This window comes from Electrophorus electricus, chromosome 8, assembly GCF_041902795.1.
Source record: "Electrophorus electricus isolate QZ-2024a chromosome 8, ASM4190279v1, whole genome shotgun sequence".
Classification (NCBI taxonomy): domain Eukaryota; kingdom Metazoa; phylum Chordata; class Actinopteri; order Gymnotiformes; family Gymnotidae; genus Electrophorus; species Electrophorus electricus.
In genome coordinates this window covers 9,552,501-9,576,669 of record NC_137504.1, presented here as the reverse complement: position 1 = coordinate 9,576,669, position 24,169 = coordinate 9,552,501, and the positions used below count along the sequence as shown (strand labels likewise).

Here is a 24,169-nt window from a genome sequence, read left to right as displayed (position 1 = left end):
ACCCAAAAAACCACTGCAGCCTTAAGATTGCAAAAGCAGTGTTTTGTGGACCTATGAGACAAAAGACGAAGTGTAACATAGCGGAGATAGCAAAACAATGCATACCAACACCAAAACCTCGTCCTAGCTGTGAAGCACGATGGAAGGAGTGTAACGGATGCTCTACCGCCCCAGGGTGTGAGACAGCTTGTAATCACTGAAGGAACAATGAATTCAAAGTTCCAGCCTGAAGATCCAAAAAAGGCTGGGACATGCAACATTACGCCCATCCTAAACAAAAAGCAAATAAACAACAGAACGGTCCGAGCAAGAGCTGATATATTTTGGAATTGTCAGGTCCTCGCCTGAAATGTTGGGACTTGCTCTGAAGTGGACCATTCAAGCAAGACACCCCCAACAAGCAAGTATAGCAATGTAAGCTGTTGCCTGCATCCTTTGTTAAATATAACTTTAGTTATTATTTGTTCATTAAGTCTTTATTATTATGAATTTGAAACCCGATCGTATTTTAGTTGAAATCCAGATCCCGCCAAAAGGTTCGCATTTCTCACAAAGCCATAAAAACTGCAGAAACAAAGCATAAAAGACATCAGAAGCAGTGCTGAGGTGTTCTGCTCTTTTCTGAATGAGTGATATTTCCCTTGGGAGCTCAGCTGTACTCGAGCAGCCCACAGGGAAGTGCAGGAATGATTGATCGCCACGAAGCCCAGGCCTCGGCCGGCGCGCCACTTACTGCTTTGGACGTGAACGGTGCTTGTGCTGTTGTTGCTTCCTCCCTCGTTCTCCACCACACACATGTAATTCCCAGAGTCCTCCAACCTCGCGCTGGCAATCTGGATCTTGGAGTTTTTCCTGGAATGGTGACACAAGGGAGTCATGGGACTTCACCATTGACGCAGAGAAAAAAAAAATGAAATGAAACCCTGTGGAAGGCCCAAGCCCAACAAGTTGGATGTCAGTACATGCCTAGCAACAGCCGATTGGAGAAATGAAAGTAGAGCTCTCCCAAGGAGACTCGTCAGGCCTGTAATGGACAACTTTATCCTGTACATGACCTTTATAGGTTTTAGTGCCCAACATGACCAATAATGCCTTATGACGTGGATCGTTAAGGCTACCTAGTCCTGGCTCTTGTTTCAGTAAGCTTACAGCATCAGCTCAAAAGACCCATTTTACAACTCTTCGCACTTGAGCAACGATTTTAACTTGATCAAATGATGGTTTTAACTTGACCAAAATCAAACTGACGTTTTGGTTTTTCCTTCTTCCATGCTTCAAAAGCCAACTACAAGAAGGAGTGTGTTGTCACTCCATAATTCACTCTGTGAAGCCTTGAGGATCCAAGAGGCGTGTGTGTATATGTGTGTGTGTGCATCGTTGCAAACATCGCCAACTTACTTGCTTCCTTTGATCTTGACTTCTTTGCTCTTTTTCAGAACAGTGCCATCCTTGTACCACTTGTAGGAAAGGGGAGGGGAGCCTGAGGCCTCGCACTTCATCGTTAGTCTTCTTCCCTCCTCCACCAACACTGGGTTCCTCATAGGTTTTAGTGTTGGTGCACCTACAGAGAGAGAGAGAGAGCGAGAGTGAGAGGGAAAGAACGTGAGCAAGAAAGAGGGGGCATGAGGGAGAGAGAGAGAGAGAGATTTGCATTACACATGTTGGGTCTGCAGCAGCACAAGCTGTGAAGCTCGTCTGGGACGCATGAGATGCGCGGCGCGAGACGATGATGTAAGATGTGAGATGATGACCTAGCATCAGAAAGGAGACAAAACGAGGCCGGGATGACAAAGAGGAGAACCGGCCCAACGGATGATATCACCCGGCCGCTTCTGCCGCTGCAGGTCCGCAAGGGAACGTTCTGGAACCTCCGTAGCCGGGCGTCTGAGATAGGGCTTCTGCACCACTGCTAGCTCCTTCTCATCCACCGCGGTCTTTAGCTGGGTTTGACACTGACTTAGGTCCCAAACTCAGTTAAGTTCGTCGATGAGTTAGGTTCGGCACCGTGTTAGATTCCACATCGATACAGGTTTCACGCCGAGTTTGAGGCTGGATTAGGTTCCACACTGAGTTTGTTTGGACACTGAGTTAGGTTCGATGCTCAGCTAGGTTTGACACTGCAAAATATTCGCATAATTACACTGCATGCTTTTGTTCCTCACTCCGAGCACATGGGTCAGATTTCATAGCTGACTGGATTAACATAATTTCCTTTTGTGCCTCATGAATGTTTCAGGTAATGACTATGTATATTAGATATCACTATTCACAATTTGTTATTGTTGTTTTCTAATTTCCAGTAGTGGGAAAGAGCTAGCAGGGATCTAAAACGGCAATTACTGAAACGTGACACTTTAAACACCCAGTAAAAACAAATCCTTCTCACCCCTACATCTGCTTGTCACTGTCTTAGGGGGAACAAAATTTTGATTGTACTAATACTTTACCAGCTATTGTCACTGTGGAAAGTGCAGATAGGCAGGAGAAGTGACATCCACCCAGCTGGCATTACAGCTTTGCTAATATACGCATTCCAAAAGAAAAACCCAAAACGAAAACCAAAAATCCTGCAAACAGACGCTAACAGGAAGTAAAATACCTTCCTGTATCGAATATTAAATAGCTGAAGCAGATCTGATGCGTGTGTCCGACCGGCCGGCCCGGAGGAGTCCGTGCTGCGGGGCCGGAGAGGAGGAGGAGGAGGAGGAAGACGAGGACGAGGCTCAGGAGGCGGGACCAAGGCAGCAGCTGGGCCAGGGCAGGAGTCAGGACGGGGGCCTGCACCCCGAGGCCACGGCCGCCGGCGTTTCCAGCGCAAGGTCATCGCCGGAAGCACGTCTGTGCACCCGATAACACCGGCACTCGAGAGCGTGTGCGCGGGACGTATCACGAGGCAAAGATTAAATACAATATCGCGTGAAGAAAAGCAAGATGGTAATGCGGCCGGGATCGTCTCACTTCACCTCTGTTTTTTTTCCTCAAATGTATGCCACCGCACATGCTGTAGTCATCCACTCGCCTCAAAGGCAGCTCGGCAAGGGAAAACAACGCACTCACTGGTCTTTTTTTACACGCTTGCTCGCTGCAAATGCGCCACAGGACATAAACAGCTTTGTATACCTGGGTAATGACTTCAATTAAAATTCTAGACAAAGGCGAGCTAAAGCAGTCCCCAGTCAGTCCGGTCTGGGAATGACTGGCCCACTTCCCCGTCCCAGTACAAGTAGCCCTTTTATCGTGGATGCTAAATTTCGTTCATTGGATTGACTCCAGCCTTCCACGTGCTGACTGAGGCCAGTGGACCAGCACGGATGCCCGAGGAGTCTGCGACATGCTTCCTTGTGGCGCTTGGGTTGCGGTGACAGAGTTCCTGCTCCCAGTGTCACCCTGAGCCTGTGTATCTTATGTACAAAGGGGTGTGAAGCAATCAGTAAGACGGCGTTTAGCAGGTAACACCTCAGAGACTCCTGGAGGTCCCTGGAGTAGTTTCTCGCATCCTTTTATGAGCGAGGGGTATCTGTAGCAGTGTCTGATACCCTTTAAGGAGGTAGGGCTCCCTGTAGTAGGGAGGGGTCCCTGTAATAGTGTCTGACACCTTTTAAGGAGGGAGGGCTCCCTGTAGTAGGGAAGGGTCCCTGTAATAGTGTCTGACACCCTTTAAGGAGGGAGGGGTCCCTGTAGTAGGGAGGGGTCCCTGTAATAGTGTCTGACACCCTTTAAGGAGGGAGGGGTCCTGTAGTAGGGAGGGGTCCCTGTAATAGTGTCTGACACCCTTTAAGGAGGGAGGGGTCCCTGTAGTAGGGAGGGGTCACTGTAATAGTGTCTGACACCCTTTAAGGGAGAGTGGGTTACATAGTGTAATGTGGGCCTTGCCCCCTCATAGTTGTTCTGACAGCTTGAGAAACATCTCATTGTATGGACTGTAGAGAGCACACACTGGCCAAGAGCCTGCTACACACACACGCACAAACACACACACACACACACACACACACACACACACACAGAGGACAGAACCCCAGATTCTGAGAGGCTGGGACAACTGTAAGCGTTTAACAGCTACACCAGACATGCTGTGCTGAGCTTTCCCTGAGCCTCCTACCTTCTTCTCACACTCATTCAAACAACATAACCGTGCATTGCATTGGAAGATAACCAAATATAAAGCACAACACACAGAACAAACTGTTGCTTTGAAGCCATTAAGAAACTGGGTCTGTGAGGCTTTGGTTGAATTTTGGACAAAAAACACAAGCTATAGAGCCCGTAGTCATTAATGCTTGTCCTCTGCATGCAGAAGTGGAGGACGTCTCAGTTGAGTGGCACAGAAGAACCTGGGCAGCTGCGTGTGCACACTACCTGTGGCGGGTCGAGGAGCACTGCCTGTGTGCTGGGGGTCACAGGCCCTCCACCACTGCCCACAGGTCGGCTAGTTCTTCAGCCGTCACACTGCCCAAGCCGTGTAACACTCTCTCCGCAACCCGGCCCGTTACTCAGAGATGACTTGGAAAGGCATAACCCTGGGGTTGGTGCCAAGGTTCAGCCTGAACACTCACCCTGTAAATCACCCTGTAGCCAAGGGAACCCGGCCGCTGTGTGGGTGGGTGGGGGTTTATGAAAGAGGCCCAGCGCCGCGGTGATCACATGCAGCATACGCCGCCATCTCTGTTTTCTCAAGAAGCCAAAAAACTCGATGTTGTATTTCAGAACATGCTACGAGACCCTTAGACACCCTCTGACGTGTGCGGAGAACTGGGCTTTCCGGGGAACTCTGGGATCGACAGCGCTCTGCCGAGCAGCGGCGTGAGCTCCAGAGCTGCGGCGCTGCTGGAGCACAGCCGATGCTCGCTCAGTCGTGCAAGACCAAAGAACCGAAGGCTTCAGGACAACTGGATATCTCTTCATCTGCTGAGGGTTCTCATCCGCGTCTGGAACTGAATCATGGGACGCTGTAATTGATAAGAAACTATATGATACTAATTAATTTGGTTTAAGGTGCACCATTGGGAGAAACACCTCTCAGCTACACCGTACTTAATTCCGAGGTTCTTGTTAACATAATTCTATACACACCGCTATACATACCAATTTTTTTAAGGCTCACCTCATGCGAAAAGTCCATCAATTCACAACTCTACTTTAACAGCAAAGCACAATTAAGCACCACTGAACCTAACAATCAAACCCTTTAGTTGCACCTAAATTCTGCATATGTATTATAGAAAAATTTAGATATTCGGTGGGCACATCCAATGGGCGCAGTGCATGAATGGTGCATGAACAAGCGTTATATCTGTCAGGCCATGAAAGATGCCACCATATGAGGCTCCATTCTAGTTACATTTCCTTACCAAGCTGTGGCTTGCAGAAACAGAAACATTTCCTTGTCTATAAAAGGATTATGTCTACCCATAAGTAGCTTCATAATCATTAGAAAGTGAACCCCTATAAGTTAAGCAACAATCACATGCAAAACGGGAAAATTCATATAAAATACTGCAGCAGTACAGCATGACCTGGCAAGGAAGTCGGAACGTCTTTCCAGGAGTTGGGAGCACACCCCGCCGCCCCCCCCAACTTCCCAACTTCCCAACTCCCCCGTTCTCGTCTCCCACTCTCGTCCCCCAGCCGAGCACTGCAGCTCTCCCGTCACTCCGCCTGCCGCAGGTCATTCCCCGCCTCGGCGCAGCCACTGTGGGGGAGGGGCCACGGGGCAGTGTGGTTCCGGGGCCGCCACACCGCCCTGTTTTCCACCGCCTTCATAAGGTTTTAGCGTTGCTACGCTGCAGGTTAAACACAAGCCCCGCCTCCAACATCCAAACCCAACAACGCTAAAGTGGTTTCCAGTAGCACAGGAGGCCTGTGAGAAGTCTGTTTTGTCTTCTTCTTCCTCCTCTAGCAGACGATGCTAAATTTGGACCAGATCAGGGCCGTGGAAAAAAAAAAAAAAAAAAAAAGAGAGGCATTTTAAATCTCGTAATTAAATATGATCGCAGTAAACCTTGGATGAATACGCCTCTGTTATCACACACCAGAAAATGAGACTTGGACTTTTTATTCTCAAGCGCTCCTATCCAGCCAATTCAACCTGTTTAATGTGAAAAATACACAGGAAACGAAACGTGTCAGGAAAAAAAACAAAAAACCAGTATATGGTTTTAGCTGATAACTTAGGAAAGCACAAGAATATCAGCAAAGAGAGTGAACAGTGACAAGGGACCAGCTGCCTTCCCATCTCTACTTTAAAAGTCACCAGAAGAGAAACAAAACCCTGCTGAACACCTGCCCTTCTGTCAGCTTGCTGTTTTAATCATTTCCTCAAGTTCACCGAGCATTTCAAATCCATCAATGTATCGCATACATTTCCTCAAAAAACAAACCTTTAAGCCACAGAATGGATCACTGCAACACACCGTCTTGGTAAAGCAAGTCAATCATTGGCTGGCTGGGTTTTTCCTATATGGCTCTGCTTCAAGGCAGTTGCGCTTATTGGCACATCGGCGCAAAAGAACAGGAAGTGCTAAGTGAAGCTGGTGACATGGTTGATGTGGGCCTCCCGGGGGAGGCTATGTGAAGAGCTCTCCCACACTCTGTCTTTTCCTGCTCCTGGTTGTTGCTTTGTTTCCACCAGACAAAGCAGAAGAGATTAGCATTGTGTGAAGACAACAGCCGGCTGGGGACGTGCACAGCCGGGTCAATGCACGTGCACGGCTGTATCCATGCACTGCTGGCTCCATGCACGACTGGGTCCAATGTACCGCTGGGTCAATGCATGTGCACTCTGCTGGGTCCATGCACCACCATGTCCATGCATTGCTGCGGTGCAGCTTGCGGGGGCCGGCCTCGGACGGGCCGTGTGTTAAATTAGGCTTGCGTGCAAGGAGGTCGCGTGTGAGCGCAATTCAACACCAGCCAGACCATATGTCACCCAAAATTCAGGAACACAACAATGAGAGAAGTGCAAAGAATAACAAAAGGATTGTCTGTCGGAAGGCGCACAAAGTGGCCCTGGGCAATGGGGCAATAGGGAAACTCCCTGGATGGCCAGAAAGAACCTGGAAATTGATGCAAGGTTGGGATTGGGGGATGGGGGTTGGGGGTTGAGGGATGAGCAGACAATACAACACTGCGTCCTGTTTCTCTGAACTACTAATCTAATGGGGGGATCTCAGATGAAGGTAAATCTCTGAGTCTGAGTGTGTGATGCATTCTATTGAGATCAAGTCTCAGACTGGAGCATAAATGAGCGAGGGACCGAACTAGGAAAACCCAGGGATGATGGGACAATAACCTTTGTGTACTGAAAATAAGCTTTTTCCCTCCTCGACCCTGAGGTCAGACTGCAGTGGCAAGCCGTGGCTTGCGGAAACTTTGACACAGAGAGGAACAGGGAGAACTAGAGGATAGAGACTCAGCACTCCTGCGGCCGTGCAAGAGCTCGCCGCTCACTAGCACCCATTCAAACAGCCGCCGCCGCGGGGCCGCAACGTCGCATCCGTAGCGCGCACATCCCCGCAGCAAAAGGCTGCCAAGCCCACACGCAACAGCTCCCGCTCCGGACGGCTGAGCCACGCCAGCGCCTGCGTGTGAGTACGCACGCGAGGGGGAAAGGCACGCCCACGCTGAGGGTTGCACACTATGGTGGCAGAAGGCAGGAGTGGGCTTAACGACCGTCAGCTCGCCTGGAGGAGTAGCACGTAAGAGGGCTTGGCCCGATTCACGCAGCACACACGCTCATTCATGCGCGATTGCGCAGGGCAGGGATGTGTCGGGACACGCCGCCCGCTTTAGGAAGTCCTCCCGTATGACAAAGCAGCCAGCAAGCTTTGACAAGACAAGGTGAGGGATCCTGCCGCGAGCCTTGCACCCCTCCCTCGTCCGTACCACGCGCAGCAACGCACGCACGCACACACACACACACCTTCGCCACTGTGGTGCCTTTGTTTGTTACCTGTGTTGGCAATAGGGCTCTTTCTGTCGCGTTCCTTCTTTCCTCTCCGCTTCCCGCTCCTCTCCTTCTTCTTCCCCTCAGACATGGTGTTAAAAAAAAAGCGCAATTCCGCTGGAGGGTAAAAAGCTCGGGCGGTGGGGGGGGGGATGTGGGAGGGAGGTGGCAGAAAAAAAACCACAAGCCCACCGCTGGTCCTAGAGGGAGTGTGTGACAGGCGCACACGAGACTCTGGAGTTGTCGGAGCTCTGGTGCCCTATATACCCTCGCTCCCATCACACAGGGAAACACCTACTTACAGCATGACAGAGCGAGAACACAGGCACGGGAAGATAGTGTGGAGAGAGAGAGAGAGAGAGGGAGAGAGAGAGGGAGAGAGGGAGTACGCGAGACAGAGAAGGGGAGGGAGCAAGGGAGGCATTTCCCTTTCTGTCAGGCAATTAACTGTTCCGTGCCTGGAAGCGTGGTGTCCTCCAGGCCTGAGGCCGGAGCTCCTGCCTGGGACAGAGGGAGCCACGGGGAGTGGGGGGCTCACTCACCTGCCTCGGCGGGCTTCCCCCAGGCCGCAGGTCAAAGGGTAGTGCGTTAGCGGGCTGGGACAGAGAGGGGCGGAGAGATGTTACCCCCGCCCACCCCAAGCCGCACATGTGCCCCCACGTACCCACCCACACGCGTGCACACACACACCCATCAGTCTCCCTGAGCCTCTCCCCAGCCCCTCCCACACGGGAGAGAGCTCGTCTTGCACGGCCGTGACCAAACCAGCTCACAGTGTGCCCCCGAGGCGCCCCACAAGAAACAGGCGCCCTGCAATGAATGACGCAGCAGCCAAACCAGAATGTGCATCCAGTGATCCCAACGCTCCGCTCCCGTTGCCGGATAAGAGGCCTAAGAAAACCTGGCAGCTGTTGGTAGACAGAGCCCCCTCCGACCTCCTCGCGCGATCGCTCCGTTTCCCCTCGCTGTCCACGCATCTCAAGCTCCCAGCCCCCCACCCTCTACCGTAAGCGAGTCCCAGCTTGTCTCTCCCGGTCCTTTTCCCTGCTCACGTCTTGTTTGCGGTCTCAGCCGAAACCTCGCGGCTTGAGAGCTCAGGCCGACGGCTATGACCCCCGCCCTACACCCTTCTGCCCGCCCACACTCTTCGTCCCCCTGGCCGACCACCCCGCGCTCACCTGCGGTTGGCGCTCCGACGCCGCACCCCCGCGCTCTCCTCCGCCGGAGCGGCGCTTCTGTGCGCGTTTACGCGTTCACCCCAAACAGACTTGCCCGCATGTGATCGCAAACCTCGAGGGCTCGAAGGATGATCCGTAGGAGCCGCTGCCAGACCAGATAGCGCAGCTAACTGCAGAACATCGCATGGACACGCCGATAAAGTGATACGCCGCGTCCTGTCGGGCGTGTCCGTCAGTTAACTGCGGGCATAAGGTGCGTTATTGGTCCATTGATTTACCTGATCGCGGCACACGTACTAGGAAGGTTAAAGGGCTGGAGGTTTGGACGGCACCGCCCCACCCTGTGGCCTTCCTGGTCATCTGAGCATGCCACCTCCTCCTGAGTATATCCACCCTCCACCTCCACCTCCTGCTTAGCATATCCAGAGCAGCCAGTGGTCCCCACCTCAGCCCGGGAAATGCGAGAGGAGAGTGATAAGACAGAAGGGTGCGCGAGGGTGCGCGCGAAAGAGCAGAGCTGCAGGATATAGAGAAAATGGACAAAGAGAGAGAGAAACCCAGAATGACAGAAAGAAAAGGGATAAAGGAGAAAGGAGAGACAAAAAAACACAACAAAGTAAAGGATCAAAGAATCAGATTTCAATGGTAAAAATAAATGTAAAAACTGTAAAGGTAAAGCAGGTCTCCCATGTGGGTGACTAAAAAGAGCTCAGCCCCGCTTGGCAGCTGGCCAGGGGCAGTTCAAATAATCCCCTTGATGATCATATCCACGTCTGTCATTCCTCCACCTCACACCTCATCACCAGCCTGTCCCCCAACCATCAGTGAGCTTCCGCTCTTGTGGATCTGCGGCGGAGACAAGCCGTTCCTAAGCGTGGCTGGGAACGACAGCCAGCGATGCGGGCAGATGACGGACGCTTGTCCGAGGGCGGTGGTGAACATGCTACAGCTGCGGCGGGGAGAACTCGCAACATCTGCAGGGGGCTGGATCTCATTCCCACACCTGGAAACCCCGGAGCGAGCGCTAAGTCCAGATAACAGTGGGTGGCTGTGCGTCCAAACCCGGCCTTTGTGGCCCGGATACCTCAGCTCAGATTAGGAGCAGGAGATAGAGGATCATAACAGGGTGTGCATAAGGGCTTCCTTAAAAAAGGATCTCTATCAAGATGCGCCTGGGTGCCCCGATCTGCCGATTGCCACATTTCTGCTCCGACATGATGTCATTCCGTAAACACCCGCTATTCGACTGGGACAAAGGCGCCCCAGCGTCATAACATGAACGCAAATCTGGCATTTTCAGCAGAAGGTCCTTGCCCTGGTCCTGCTCCCTCTCTCTCTTCCAATTCCTACTGTTCTTCCCTCTTCCCTCTTCCCCTTTGTATCCTCTTTCCCTATTCCTATTCCGATTCTCTCTCTTTTCCTACTCCCTTTCCCTCTCCCTACTCTTCCTGCTGGGCTGTAGCACCTCGGCGTGATCAGAACGGTCTGGTTTCGCTTCAACACCTACGCAGTGACAGAAACCAGAAAATAAACGTGTGTGTAGAGGTCGTTCGGCCCGGTGAGGAGCTGCGAATCTTATGAGTCACGCTGCCAGTTCGCCCTCCCGTTCGGAAGAGGGTGTGTGTGTGTGTGTGTGTGTGTGTGTGTGTATGTGTGTGTGTGTGTGTGTGTGTGTGTGTGTGTGTGTGGGTGTGAGTGCAGGCAGGAGGGTCATGTTCCAGCAGGCCAGGCCACTCAGCACAATCCTTCACTCAGACAACTTCAAAGGCCATGTAACATCCAATGGGGGTGGGTGCGCAGTGGATTTACCTGTGTGTGTGTGTGTGTGTGTGTGTGTGTGTGTGGGTTGTGGGAGGTAGGGATGTGTCCAACAGTTACCCCATGGTGAGCGAATCTGTCAGTGGTAATGACTGTAGCACTGTAGCTCCGGGTGTGGGTCAGAGAACACCCTTCCCACACTGCCAGGCAAGACCGGGCTTGTTATCTTCTGGTACTTGTGTCTTTGGCACTGCATACATGTGTGCATGTGTCTGCGAGTGTGTGTCTGCGAGTGTGTGTGTGTGTGTGTGTGTGTGTGTGTGTAGTCAGTGACATGAAAAGCAAATTCACTGGAAGCAACAGTTCCCTTGTCTGTAGGTGTCACAAACAGAGGCAGTGCAGTTGGGCAGTGACGCACGGCGCGCTCCCGTCACACATACTAGATGTTTATGAGGCGGAGGCACCGAGGCAGGGCAATGGCAACTGGCAGCAACTCGGAAAATGGAAGGAAAGGTTATGATAAACAGAGGCGTTGTTACACACACACGAGGCTGTTACGGTGCAGAACCCAACACGCCAGAGGTCCCACGGTGTATGGGATCTCCTCCCTCACACATACACATGGTTTCTTCTCTCTCTCTCTCACACACACACACACACACACACACACACACACACTTGCTGACTCTCTCATTATTTTAACAAAACGACATCCAAACCGCGCGACTTTGTCCTCCATTAAGAAGCATCTGTTGTTTCTCAGCAGCTACTGCCCCCGGGCACTCGCGGCTGGGATCGGCAGGGTGGAGACGCTCGACATTAAAAGTAAATAAAAAGAATCTGGAGACACCTCCTTGCGAGTCGGGGGTCAGATTACCCCCGAACTGGCCCTCTTTCGCAGGCCCCAATTTTGCCTCTTAGGCCCCTCTCTCCCTTCCCACATACCGCCACCCCACCTCACCCCCCCAAGCCCCTACCCCCAACTCTTCCTCCCAGATGGAACAAGATAAGCACCCTGTCCTTCTCACCCTCCCTCCGGCGCTGCACGGAACCTGCACATCGTCACATGGACCGCCCTGAGACGCCGCTGCCGGTTCGCCAGCGTGGGAGTTTATCTTCACAGACCTAATGGTTTCAAACACCCGTCTGGTTGTTTAGACGGGCGAGCAGTTCTCGGGACGGGACGCTGGGGAGAGGGGCGGGGCCAAGCCCAAACCCGCCCACCGACAGGACGGGAAGGTGAAGGCTCGGGGTCGGCTGATGCCGCCGATAGTTAATCACAAAGCGGAGTGTAACGAGAACTGTGACTAATGTTGCCAAACAGAGCCAGGCAAAATCCAGCCAACCTCTCTGCTGAGAGTAGCAGGTCTGCAAACAATCACAGGTACTCTGGCACGCCAACAGGGACCCGTTCACATGGAACCCCCAACCCCCTCCGACAGGGGCCAGGGGCGGCCCACAGGCCGGAGCGAGTCCCTGTGTGGGCGTGTTGGAACAGCGGGGCTGGAGCAGCTGTCCTCTCAGACATGACCGACGTCTTGAGGCTTTGATGAAAGCCCCCTCTCTCAAGGTCAGCAGAGGCTCTCTCTCTCTCTCTATCACATGCATGCGCACACACACAGACACACAAACACACGGGCAACCATCCACCACCACTGCTAAAATCTCTGACACCACTGTCGGAGAGGGGGAGGAGACTCAGGTGTGCGTGCATGCGTGCGTGCGTGCGTGCGCACGGAGCAGGAGAGGCTCGCCCCGGTACTGCAGAGGAGCGCTCGTGTGACAGAACTGACTGAGCAAGCTCGCCGAAAGCATGAAAGGTGCACATTTGCGCATTCCGCAGGCAAACGGACGAACGTGCGAGAGTTTGGCTGCCGAGACTGTGTTCGCGAATGACTACTCCACACATGCACCCGCATATGTGCCCATGCCGTAACGCGCGGGTCCTCGATTCCATGGGTGAGAGTGAGCGCGTGCGTATCAGAGCTTAACGGCGAGCTGCTCTGGCGTGGACTCCGTTTCCGCAGAGCACAGCTGTCACCATGGAAACCATTCAGGAGAGAGGGAGGGGGAGAGAGAGGGAGAAAGTGAGGAAGAGAGAGAGAGAGAGAAAAGAGAGGGAGAAAGGGAATAAAAGCGAGAGAGAGATGTTGCAGTGGCACCACATGAAAACACCACGTCCATGAGGTAGAGCCTCAGCTCTGTCTGCAGGCTAACGTAATGCTGCTGCCTCCCAGCCGAGCCGACTCACACACACACACAGAGAGAGAGAGAGAGAGAGAGAGAGAGAGAGAGAGAGAGAGGAAAAAAGGCAGGAACCAGAGAACGAGGCTGACTTGCAGAGTGCACAGCGCTCAAGGCCTCCGTCAAGTTGCGATTCCATCACGTGTCCCATCTCACAGCTGTCAATCACGCACCTGTCACAGCCTGAAGCCCTTCCCCGCTGCCGCTCCCCCTCCCCCGCGGCTCTCGGCCTTCGGCTCTGCCCCCCCCCCCCCCCCCACTCCCCCATGTAGGACTCCTGCAAGCATTCAACTCATTAGCTGATTAATGGGGCTATGTGGGGAGGGCTAGAGACGGGATGAGCCCTAACGCGGCGCTTGCCGGATGGCACAGACGTGCTCGTGATTCCTGAGGGGGGGACGGGCGCTCGAAGACGCATAGCAACACAACAGCCAATAGGGCACGAGCGGGCACTGGCAGCCCGATGAGTGCTTCCACGAATCTTTCCACGCGCCAGCTTCAAAAGCCTTCCGACGTCCGGATCCGCTCAGGGGTCGTTTGTGGTCTTCTGTACCGAGCCGGTGTTGAAATGCCCCTGCCCTGCCTTGTGTGTGAAAGCCTTAACACCTCCCTGTGAGCAGAGCGTCACAGAGGTGACCAGGGGGAGGAGCAAGCAGCCTGTCAGGAGAAACGGAGGTGACCCTGGCCCTGTGGCTGCCTTCGTCATGCTGTTGACAAACAAACACAACAAATGTGTGTCACGCTCCCTGTGCACAATGCAGTCCAGGGCCGGGCCACCTCCTACTGCTTGGGTTCCTGACCAGGCACTCCAACTCCCAAGAGCTGGGGAGGCGGAACGCGTGACTGATGCTGTTTCTCAACATTGGACTATAGTTCCCATTGGACTATATGCAGTACCTGTTGCTTATGACCCTAGCCTGTTTATGTTTATGTTATGAATCTAGACTGCTCTAATATTTTCACTAATCCCCTCGTTACCAATGTTCCTCCCCTCGCGTTTGAGCAGTCTTAGCAGAGTCACGACGCGGTTCGCGAGATGGAATAGCTACTTCCTGCTTGCCAAAGGACAGCAGAGAGGAGACTCCTCCGAGTCGCCCTGTGCCGTGGATTAGCGCGAAACATCATCGCGTTGAAAGTGCCAGTGCTTTGAAAGGTAAACAGACGAGCCCGACGTGAGTCAAAACCAGCCACACATACTCGGCCCCCGCCGTCAGTCGGTTAGTCAGGCCAGAACCGCGTGACGCAGCCTGGGTGAGCTCAGCCCGTCACACTGCAGATACTGGCAGGAGAAGATCTGCTCCATCTCTCTCTCTCTCTCTCTCTCTCTCTCTCTCTCCCACTTTCAGATGAACAGACAAACACACTCCCACACGCTCTCATACAGTTTAACAAACACGCGCCCACGTAGTCTTCGCCAGTTTAAGGCAAACACATGCACATGGTGTCAGACGCTCGAGTGTGGGCTATCACGGAGCGGCCTGCCTTGCTCACCAACTGCCACAGCTGCTGGTGTACGCGCGGCCTTTTCGGCTAACGAGCACACCCACCTGCGGGCCCGACCAGTCACTGGGGGTCCCGCGCACGCCGGGCCGCTGGGGGGGGTACTGTGGCAGGATCTTCTGACAGGCAGGCTGATTGCAAATGTAAACGCTGGCAACGAAGGAGCAGGCCGGCGCTTATTGAAGGCGGGCGGTGTGGGCACACACACCCTGCACACCCCCCAATCCTCCAATCAGGATCGCATTCCTAGCGCACTCACAGCTTTGCCGTTATCTTGAGAATGTACTCAGAGCTCGGCACAAACATGTCACACTGAGGAAGCTCCCAGTCTGCATATACACACACACACACACACACACACACACATTCACACACACACACACACACACACACACATACATCCCTCCACCAGTCATTTGCATGCGTGTTTTCGCTTGGAACCGAGGAGTGGTGTCTTATCGAGGGCCCTGCTTATCACGCCATTTGTTTTGCAATGATGCAGAGCCTTCCCGAACAACAGCGGCTCTGGCCTGTCTGGCTGGCTGGCCTGAAGGCCAGACCTCTGGAGACCTGGTGGGGGTGTCTGTTCTATCAAAGTGGTTTCCAGATAAAACTGGAGTGAAGATGGGGGGGGGGAAATCGAGTGCGTGGCCTCTCCACACGGGTGTCAAAACAGCCCCCGCGAGCCCCATGAGGCCCGGGCAGGAAGCCCCGGGTGAGTCTGGGCTGCCTCCGAGCTCAGCGGCCTGTGATACACTCACTACGCTCATGCCGCTGCAGCGCCCGCTCACGCCATGAGGAAATCCACCAGGTAGCGGTTGCCACGAGGCCATGAAGAGAAGATCGTCTGGGTCTGGGTCAGGACACATTAAACACCACAAAAAATTGACAAAGCTGATGGTTTGCACAGTGTCCCACAGCAGTAGCAGCAAGTGACCTTGTATATAATGAAAAAAACCTGCCGTACGCTATTAATCAGATCGATACTCTCATCCACTTGATTATATATATATATTACTGAGGCAATGGACAGAGAGTTTCATGTTGTTGTTCAACGCACGCGTTCACACTAAAAGAACAAAAATCACGCAAGCACATAATTACAGGCCTGCCGGCCTCTGTGATCACAAAGGCAGTGCTTAAAGTAACAGGAATGCTCCAGAAAGAACACATCACCAGTCAGGTGACAGGTAATTAGAGCCTGTTCCTTACACAGGGCCTCTGTTAACTCGGTAACGGGAGAAAAAAAAGATGGAAAAGGGAGGAAACATAAAATTAAGTCAAATAAAATATGGAATACATGCTACAATAGCCATGGTAGGTGACGAATGTTCCCAGCGGTGATGCACCAGCCTTAACTGGCGTGCATTAAGCGAGAGCACAATAGTGTCTGTGACTGGTCTGGATTGAGGAGGTAAAGAGATACAGTGAGACCTGCTGGCCTGCAGACCACGCCCACAACCTTGGATTCTCCTATAACCACGCCCTAAAGCATGGCTCCTCCCACTGCTTGAGACCACACCCGTGACCTTGACTTGCTTCCTCCTGTGCAACAGAATGCACAGTTTGCATTCTACAGGATCCAGAGAGCAACTATAATAGCAAAATACAGACACGCCTAATGTATTTACGGGGGGGTCAGATGAGAGACAGGGCTGGTGAATAACACACATTTTCAAGAATAAGCTCATGTTTTGTTTTGCATGCCTTGATATATCACTTTAGGAGTAAACTTTCTAGGAGTGAATTTTCTCTTTCACAGCAGCAAAGCAAAGCTAGCAAGGACTTAGTGATTCATTTATGTCTACGTTCCTGTACAAATGGGATTTTGTTGCAGTACTGAGTATTGGAAGCTAAGTTTGTTATCGCTGTCCAAACGACATTAGGCTGCCCACCAAAAGAAGACACACAGTTTATTCAGGCTTATTCCCAAACAGAAGAGAATGGAATCTCCTTTAAAACTCTTATGTCATGGCACAAACCATTCACACCTTTAGAGAGGCATTTTTAGTATCAGCAATTATGGAATACAACATAAATAATAAAATATTCTGGCAGGAAAACATCTTGGAATGCAACGCCCGCAGAAACACACTGGAGAATACGGGTTTGCCCGTATGATCTGACCAAATATTTACAGGAATTAGTATGAGTGAGAAAGATGCTGTTGGATTATGGTGGTAATGAAGCTGTTGAGGAAGAGAAGAGAGCCACTCACCCCTGCCACCACCCCTAACCTTAACTCTCATAACTTTGCACACAAACTGGGTCATGCAAATAGTTAAGAATTCCCAGTCCACCAATTTTAGGCCACGACTCTATTACGTATTGTAATCTGCCATTAAGCATTAAAATGACAAAGACACTCCATCGCAATTTTCGCATTTCCAGAAAGATATTCTTATATTCTGGAAACTGATCTGCTTGGGTCGCTTAGCTGCCATTACAAATTACAGTGAAACAGTGAAACAGTGCTCTGGCCTTTCACTCCAACTTACAGATTTTGCATGTTTATTACACGTCAGACAAGATATAACACGAAATTATTAGCTAAAACCTTACAGTCCTTGCACACAGGAACACTGACTCGATGAAATTCCCCTGTTCAAAACACAAAAGCAGCACCAGTCATCCTTCCACCTCGGCTTCAGGCTAGCCAGTGTGCTGCACACGCACATCTACAGACACACACACACGCACACACATCATCTCCTCAAACTCCCTGCTCTCTATCTATCAACAAAAACATGAGAGGGGGACCAGGGCGGAAGAAGCATCCGTTTGCCAGAGCAGATAGACGTGCTCCTGCATCCAGGCTGCTTCTAATGACCTCACTTTAATACCCACAACCCTGAAAGCAGGTCATGAAAGTACACCTCCACACACACGCTCTGCGTTCTTGGCCACGGTCGCCCCGATCCTGGATGGTGCTCGGCAGAGAGGCAACTGATTGGTTTTTGCTTTTCCATTCAGTAGAATGTGGTGGTTGGGGGGGTGGGGATTGCCTCTCCACAGAAACCCCGAGGTGTGTAAGTGGGGAAAAACCAATCCAGCAGCGGCAACGCAGCCGGAGCGTGTTTGAAAACGCGGAGGAAAGGTAAATTAGCCTGTACGCATCACTGCGTGGTCTGGCAGCTCGTCCATCACCCCGCCCCCGGCGCTGTTCTGGGAGCAGGTCCAGCAACGTCCTCGGAGCACGCAAGCACACACGCTCCCTCACTCTCACACATCCCTCCATCGCCCCTCGCCCCTCGCCATCACGCGCAATCCCAGTGGCGCTGGACCGAGAGAGGAGGAGGAGGAGGGATGGACAAGGAGAAGGAAGAATGACAGGGAAAGGAGCAGTGAACTTGGAAGGAGAGACAGCAACAGGAAACTGCCAGGAGAAAGGGAGAGAGCAGGGAAACTGTACGAAACCTTCCAAAACAACACACGATAAGGGCACCTAGGGAATATGAGCATTGTGGTGACATGCCGGGACTGGAAAATCCGGGGAAAGCACGCTGCCGTTTCTGTAGCAGAGGCCAAAAGACCTTGCAGGCCATCCAAGTAATTAGATTAGCAGCACTGTAGGAGCAGATTCCGAGCCACACGACGCTGAGAGGCTCTCCAACCAGCATATGGAGCAGAAGCAGAACAGAACCCTGGCGAGCATGTATGACGTCTAACGCAATGGGTCAGTGGAGCTCGGCGAGGAGCGGAGGGGCGACAGAGGAGTTCAGGCTGCCCACCTTCGACTGCAAGCTAAAGCAAAGCCATTCATTCTTCTTTAAGCCCTTTCATGTTAAGACACACATCAGTCCACACCTACAACATACCCGAGTAAACAAACACGGCTCGGGGATGTGGATGGTGTGTGTGGGGGGGAACATGGCTGGACACGTCGCAGCAGGAGTGCTGGCAGACCCTCTTTCAAGCGCTGTCACTCCACGGGAATTAAAAATACATCATGTCCTCCCTTGGTCCCTTCAGTTGCGCAACCTTTACATTCGCCCGGCTCCTGTCACGGATGCTGCTGGCCTTTTCCCGACCCCAAACACACTAACCGTCTCATCGCGCAGGTGCACGTTTCGGAGCCACCCTGGCCACACAAGTGCATAAACAGAATGGAACGACTGACGCCACACATTTGTAATGGCGCGCAGAATAAACTGGCTAGCATGCTTGCACATGCATGTTGCGAGAGCACAATAATATCCAGTTTCAGATGCAAACTAGAGGCCCAATCGATTTTAATAATAGTGGAAATGCACATCCTTCTATTCACTAACCTACAGAGACAAATGTTTTATTTCAAATCATGAATAACTGACTTGAATAGTTGGACATAGTTTACATTGTCTAGAATGTTTGAGTTCCTAAAGCAAATCAAGATTTCTAATCACTAACAGCTTGACAGTCACAGACACTGCAAAGGGTTATATGTCAAAACGAACACAGCCCAAATTTTACAATGATATATTTTAAAGAATGAAACGCTCTCTCAGAGGGAAGCCCTGTGCAGAATTTAGACATCAGACTGCTGGAGGAGACAATAATGAGCTGTCTTTTAGTCTCTTCTCTACATCTGGATGGGTTTATCTCTGAAGAAAACCAACATGGCTGGCTGGCAAATATTTAACATGATAGCGTTTGTTCTTCTTGAAGGACTGTCCAATTTTCCACCAAGAACTGTTCGAAACGTGTGTAGCAGGATTATGAAGGACTGAAACATGTCTGAGAAGAAACAGCAGCTAAACTTAACAGAGCTAAACAAAGTTTCTGATTTATCTCCTTATTGCCTGTTTTTTTATTCATTTATTTACTTGCCATATGTTGTTACCTCCACATACAGAGTACTTCAACTCGCAGAATGCCAGAGGTCGATGATTCTACCCATAACCTGACTACAGTATTATGTAAAAAAAACCTTCTACTAAGGAATGTGTAACATTATTAGTGTCTCTAGTTTGCCAGGGCTGTTTTGAGAAAATCCTAGCTACAAAATAAAAGCTTTTCAACTAGCTGAGGAACGAATCCTTGTCTTTACACTGTTTTTGTATAATTATTGCAGAGCTCCTTAGCTCTCAGAACTACAATAATGCTGGGATCGCGTTGAGACTTAAGAGATCCATTTTATTTAATGCGTATAAAAGAACACGCATAAAAAGGCTGTGCCTGTAACAGAGGCTAGAAGTGTGCTATGGTCTTTGCTGAGGGAGCAAGCGAGTGAGAATAACTGAGAGTAGAGCGCTGGGGTCAGGGTCATGGAGTGCAGTGCCCACCAGCGGTGTGCGCAGCTGCAGGTGGCGGTGATGCTTGTGGTGGCCGAGGCGGTGGGCAGCGGGTGGTGTGAGGCAGGCGGCTCAGCGGCAGATGCCGTGCTGCAGAGCGCAGAGCCTCTCCGATGAATAGTTGATGAGGAGCATCCCAGCAAGAAGCAGACGAGTGAATCTATTCATTCAGCTGCCACGCTACTTCCACACCTTCCCTCTTCTCCTCCTTTCTCTCGCAGACTCCAGCCGCTCCTCCGCTGCGACTCGGAGCCTGGCTCTTTCCTAGGCCGCAAAGGTGGACTCCAGTGGGAAGGCCGGCCGTTCGAACGCGCGAGACGGCGGGAGAGATGTGCTGGAGGACCCCCGACTGCGCTGTGATCTGAGAAATCCTCCCCGCGAAGAGGATTCGAGAGCGTCGAAGCCACAGCCACCATTCCAAGAAGTAATCAATCCGGTATGAGCCGGAGTATCGGTTTCTCCGCGAGAATATGGAACAAGCGAGTACAGAGTAGCAGGAAATAACTGAAAAGCGCATTGCGAAACCGAGAATAAGGGTCAAAATAAGCCACAGGGAAGAACCTTCCTACAGCTACTCTGCCTGCAACAATATATTGGAGGTATAGTTTGGCCGGGAGTGATTAAAATAGAGATTTCGCAGAGGGAAATTAAGAATTTTTCAGCCACTTGTTGTCCCTTGGAATTTGTTCAGTCAGCCAGAGGGGGAACAGAAAACATGGATATCTAGAGCAAACAGGAAAGATTAACATGCAATTCTGCTCTCAACACCACCCCCTCAGCCTCCCGGCCAAGCACTTCCATAGTCTGCCAGTTTCCTGCAACGGCCAGAGTATTTTAAGAGGAAAGGGTTGTAAGCTGAGTTAAAGCTAATATTTGCCAGATTTTCTTATTCATGCTTTCCACTATCACAATTTTACTTGAGATTTATAGTTCTTTGGTCTAACATGGCTCGATTACAGCTTGTTTAACAAAATTGCTGTCTGGTTCATGGAGCCGGGAATGCTGAACACACTCTCAACGGTGTTCCGAAGGGCCAGCCTGGCAGACCCGAGGCTCCGGGCGGACCCTTGCCAGTTCCAGACCTGGCTCTGATGGCCATCACTCACCCAGCTAAGAACCCGGCCTTCTCCACGTCTCCAATTTTGAGAATGTCGTCGTAACACAAACGCCCTCGGAGCAGAAAACCCAGAGCGTATGTGCGCCGCTGCCGTTTGCTCTGTAGCCACACTTCCAAACACGTTCCCACTGGGGATTAGAAAATCTGAAACTCATGTAGTGCTCTTTTACTGTGTGCAGTCTGAATGGGTTTAAATGATAGGGTTGGCGAGAGCAACACTGTCACTCTATTTCATCAGGGTTCACGCAGGCTCTCTCTCTCTCTCTCTCTCTCTCTCTCTCTCTCTCTCTCTCGCTCTCTCTCTCTCTCTCTCTCTCTCTCTTTTTTTGGAATGTTTTTGGGCCAGACAAAATCCTGTTCACATACTGCCTCTGTGTGGTCAGTGTGATGCATTCACCTGCTACTTAACACAGGCATGATCAGAAACTATATGTACCACGAAAAGCCTGGAGTTCAAATGAAAGACAAAGCAGAATCGTTATTACAATACTGTCACCTAGCAAAAGGCATTAGTAACAGGGCAAACAGTCCGGCCTCTGATCCAGTCTTCTAAAGTATCAGGGCAAACTAACATTATTCTGCAACTCTGCCAAACACTAATCAGCGATGAGAGTTTTCCATACAGAGAATTCCCAGTATTTCTTTACATTAAAATAAAGCCATCTTGGATTACCTTTAGCCCGTTTTAGTGATGTCTCAATCTGATGTACAGATTCTTAGAAAGAGCTCACGAATTCAAAGCTTCCCACACTGACAAATTCCACAAATGCATACATATAAGTGTTGTGTCATAACTGTATGTTACTTTAAAAAAAATTAAAAAAAACCTCTCACCACTGCTTTAATGAAAGGTAATATATGTCTCACACAGCCAGAGTGCGTGCACCCGAAGGTCCCTCCGCAAACCCCCACAGCCACTGCCGAAAATGTACAGCGTGTCAATGACAACGCATTTTGCAGGCTTGTCTCGGCGTAGCCTGTAAACCCTTATGGCCTCGCATAGTTTGCTCCCTGCCCGCAAGCACACAACCAGCGCACAACTCATCACATTTATTACACAACTGACCGACAAGAGCTTTGTGCTTTTGTAATTCACCAAGGGCATTTACCCATAGAGGCCCTGAAACGGCTGAATCTATCCCTGATCTTTGCTTAAACCAGCAGACGGCTCCGAATCCCACAGTAGGAGGAGGCGTTTCAGCCACTATTATCCAGCTGAGCCTTCATTTAACTTTGATTTTGGTGATTAATGGGCCTGACTGACAGTGACGAACCATTACAGAAGAACAGAGAAGGCCGTATATTGCCGAGCTGCCTCAGTTCCAAAATTGTTGGCCTAATTCAATCGTGCCTTTTCATAACGCCGATCCTCAATCCGGCCACCAGAAAGAGCCCATCACAATAATGACAATACAGGCGAGATCCGCTTTCTCTCCCATCACTTTGCTCCCTGGCTCCACTCGGAGTGAAATACCACTGCTAACCAGAGAGATACTGCCTGCAGCTCAGAGTGAAGATCGTCGCCCTTTTTGCGCAACATCCGCAGGTTTCAGCATCCCCTGCGCGGGGACCTTCTCCGGCTCCTTTAGATCAGTGTGACTCAGGGAGCGCAAATGTTTTAACCTCTTATGGCACAGGCTTATTATTTGGTTATTAATCTTGTGGCATGCTGTGCGGGAATTACAGTGAATTGCTCAGTCACCGCATTAAAACCAAAGGTGTGTGGTTACGATTTCAGAGTCTAGAGCCGCTGTCTAGTGCGTGAGGTGGAGGGGCTTTTATTTCAGGGAAGCCCATAAGGCTGATTGCTCAGCAACGGAGTCGGAAGCTGTTCTGCTCCAAAACGTCTCTTCATTGTGTGCGCTAGTTATCGAGGTGAGAAATGCCATGGACTACTGCGGTAATCATCATGATTCATAGATTTGGAGAAGCGGAAGTCACTGCCGATATCCAAACGAAAACAACTTTATTGCTGACTGAAATGACTTCCGCGGCGTTTGGAAACAAAAATTATGCAATTAATAACAATTTCTGTTACTGCTGCATGCATTTGTGTGCATACATGGTGTGTGTGTGTGTGTGTGTGTGTGTGTGTGTGTGTGTGTGTGTGTAAGTTGAACAGTCTGTGCAGAGTGCTGAGGCCTATGGAGTGTGAGCTTTTAAAACTGCGCTCGGCCAGAGCACATGCAAGAAGTGCTGACTAGAAAATCAATGCCCGCAATTCAAACGTGACACAGTGTTTAAACGCAAAAACAATCACAGCTCAGTGGGTAAGAAAGCAAATGTTACAGGCTCACGTATCTCAGTCTCAGTAGACCTGCTGCCCACTTACACCTGGTGACAGAGGACGTTTCACGTCATGAGACTAATTTGCTGCCACCGCTACGAGACCTGAGAGTGTAATTGCGGAAAGCGAATTACAATAACCTACTTTTAATCAGACACTTAACAATCAAACCAACAGCTCCTTAAATGACTGTTTACCTTCACCTCAGCTAGCGGCATGGTGAATAAATCTCTCTGTGGAACAGCGAAGGTCACTGTTATATAGATCTTGCTTTTCCTCCATGGCTTGTAGACTGCGTACGCTCACATGGGCATCAGATTTTGTTAAATGAAGACCTAACTGGATAGCTCTGACTACAACCACAAAGAGGCCCAAAATGACCTCATTCAGACTTAGCCCCAGAAAACATAATGGTGATTAAATGTTAAACAATAATTACTCATAATGTACTTTATACCACATAAAATGTTTTGTTCAGGCCTGGAGCAATAAAGGAAGCACGTGCGATACAGTTTAAGAATGACCTAACTTGGCATCTCACTCATCCTCGGCACAATTATGATGAAGTAAAAGCAGTGATGGTTATATAACACGTCGCTCGGAATAATATACTTGTTTGTAAGTTTCGGAAGGTTATTCACCAGGTCGCAATGAGAGTCGGCCATAGTGTAGATTTGATTAGGTCCGGCCACAACACCTAGCTTCTGCTCAGCCCTGCTGCGCAATACGCTGGCATGGTGCACTCGCAGGTTGTGAAGACAGCAGGACGCCTGATGGCTGGGTTGGAGTGTGAGCACAAGGCTGAGAGAGAGCGAGAGAGAGAGAGAGAGAGAGAGAGAGAGAGAGAGAGAGAGAGTGGGAGAGAGA

General features: G+C 50.9%; 1 protein-coding gene across 6 annotated transcripts in view; it reads right to left on the bottom strand.

The window, feature by feature from the left end:
• The window catches only part of nrg2a (neuregulin 2a), a 64,544-nt gene that overhangs the window by 34,955 nt on the left and 5,420 nt on the right, over window positions 1-24,169 (bottom strand). For 5 of the 6 annotated variants that reach the window (XM_035526994.2, XM_081719253.1, XM_081719252.1 and 2 more), the window contains exons 2-3: window positions 1,399-1,561; window positions 734-852 (exon numbers count right to left, since the gene is read on the bottom strand). In XM_035526994.2, the coding sequence (XP_035382887.2) occupies window positions 734-852; window positions 1,399-1,561 (282 nt within the window). Of the gene's footprint in view, window positions 1-733; window positions 853-1,398; window positions 1,562-7,951; window positions 8,229-24,169 lie in introns of those variants that run through there. The other variant, XM_081719256.1, reaches the window with a different exon arrangement.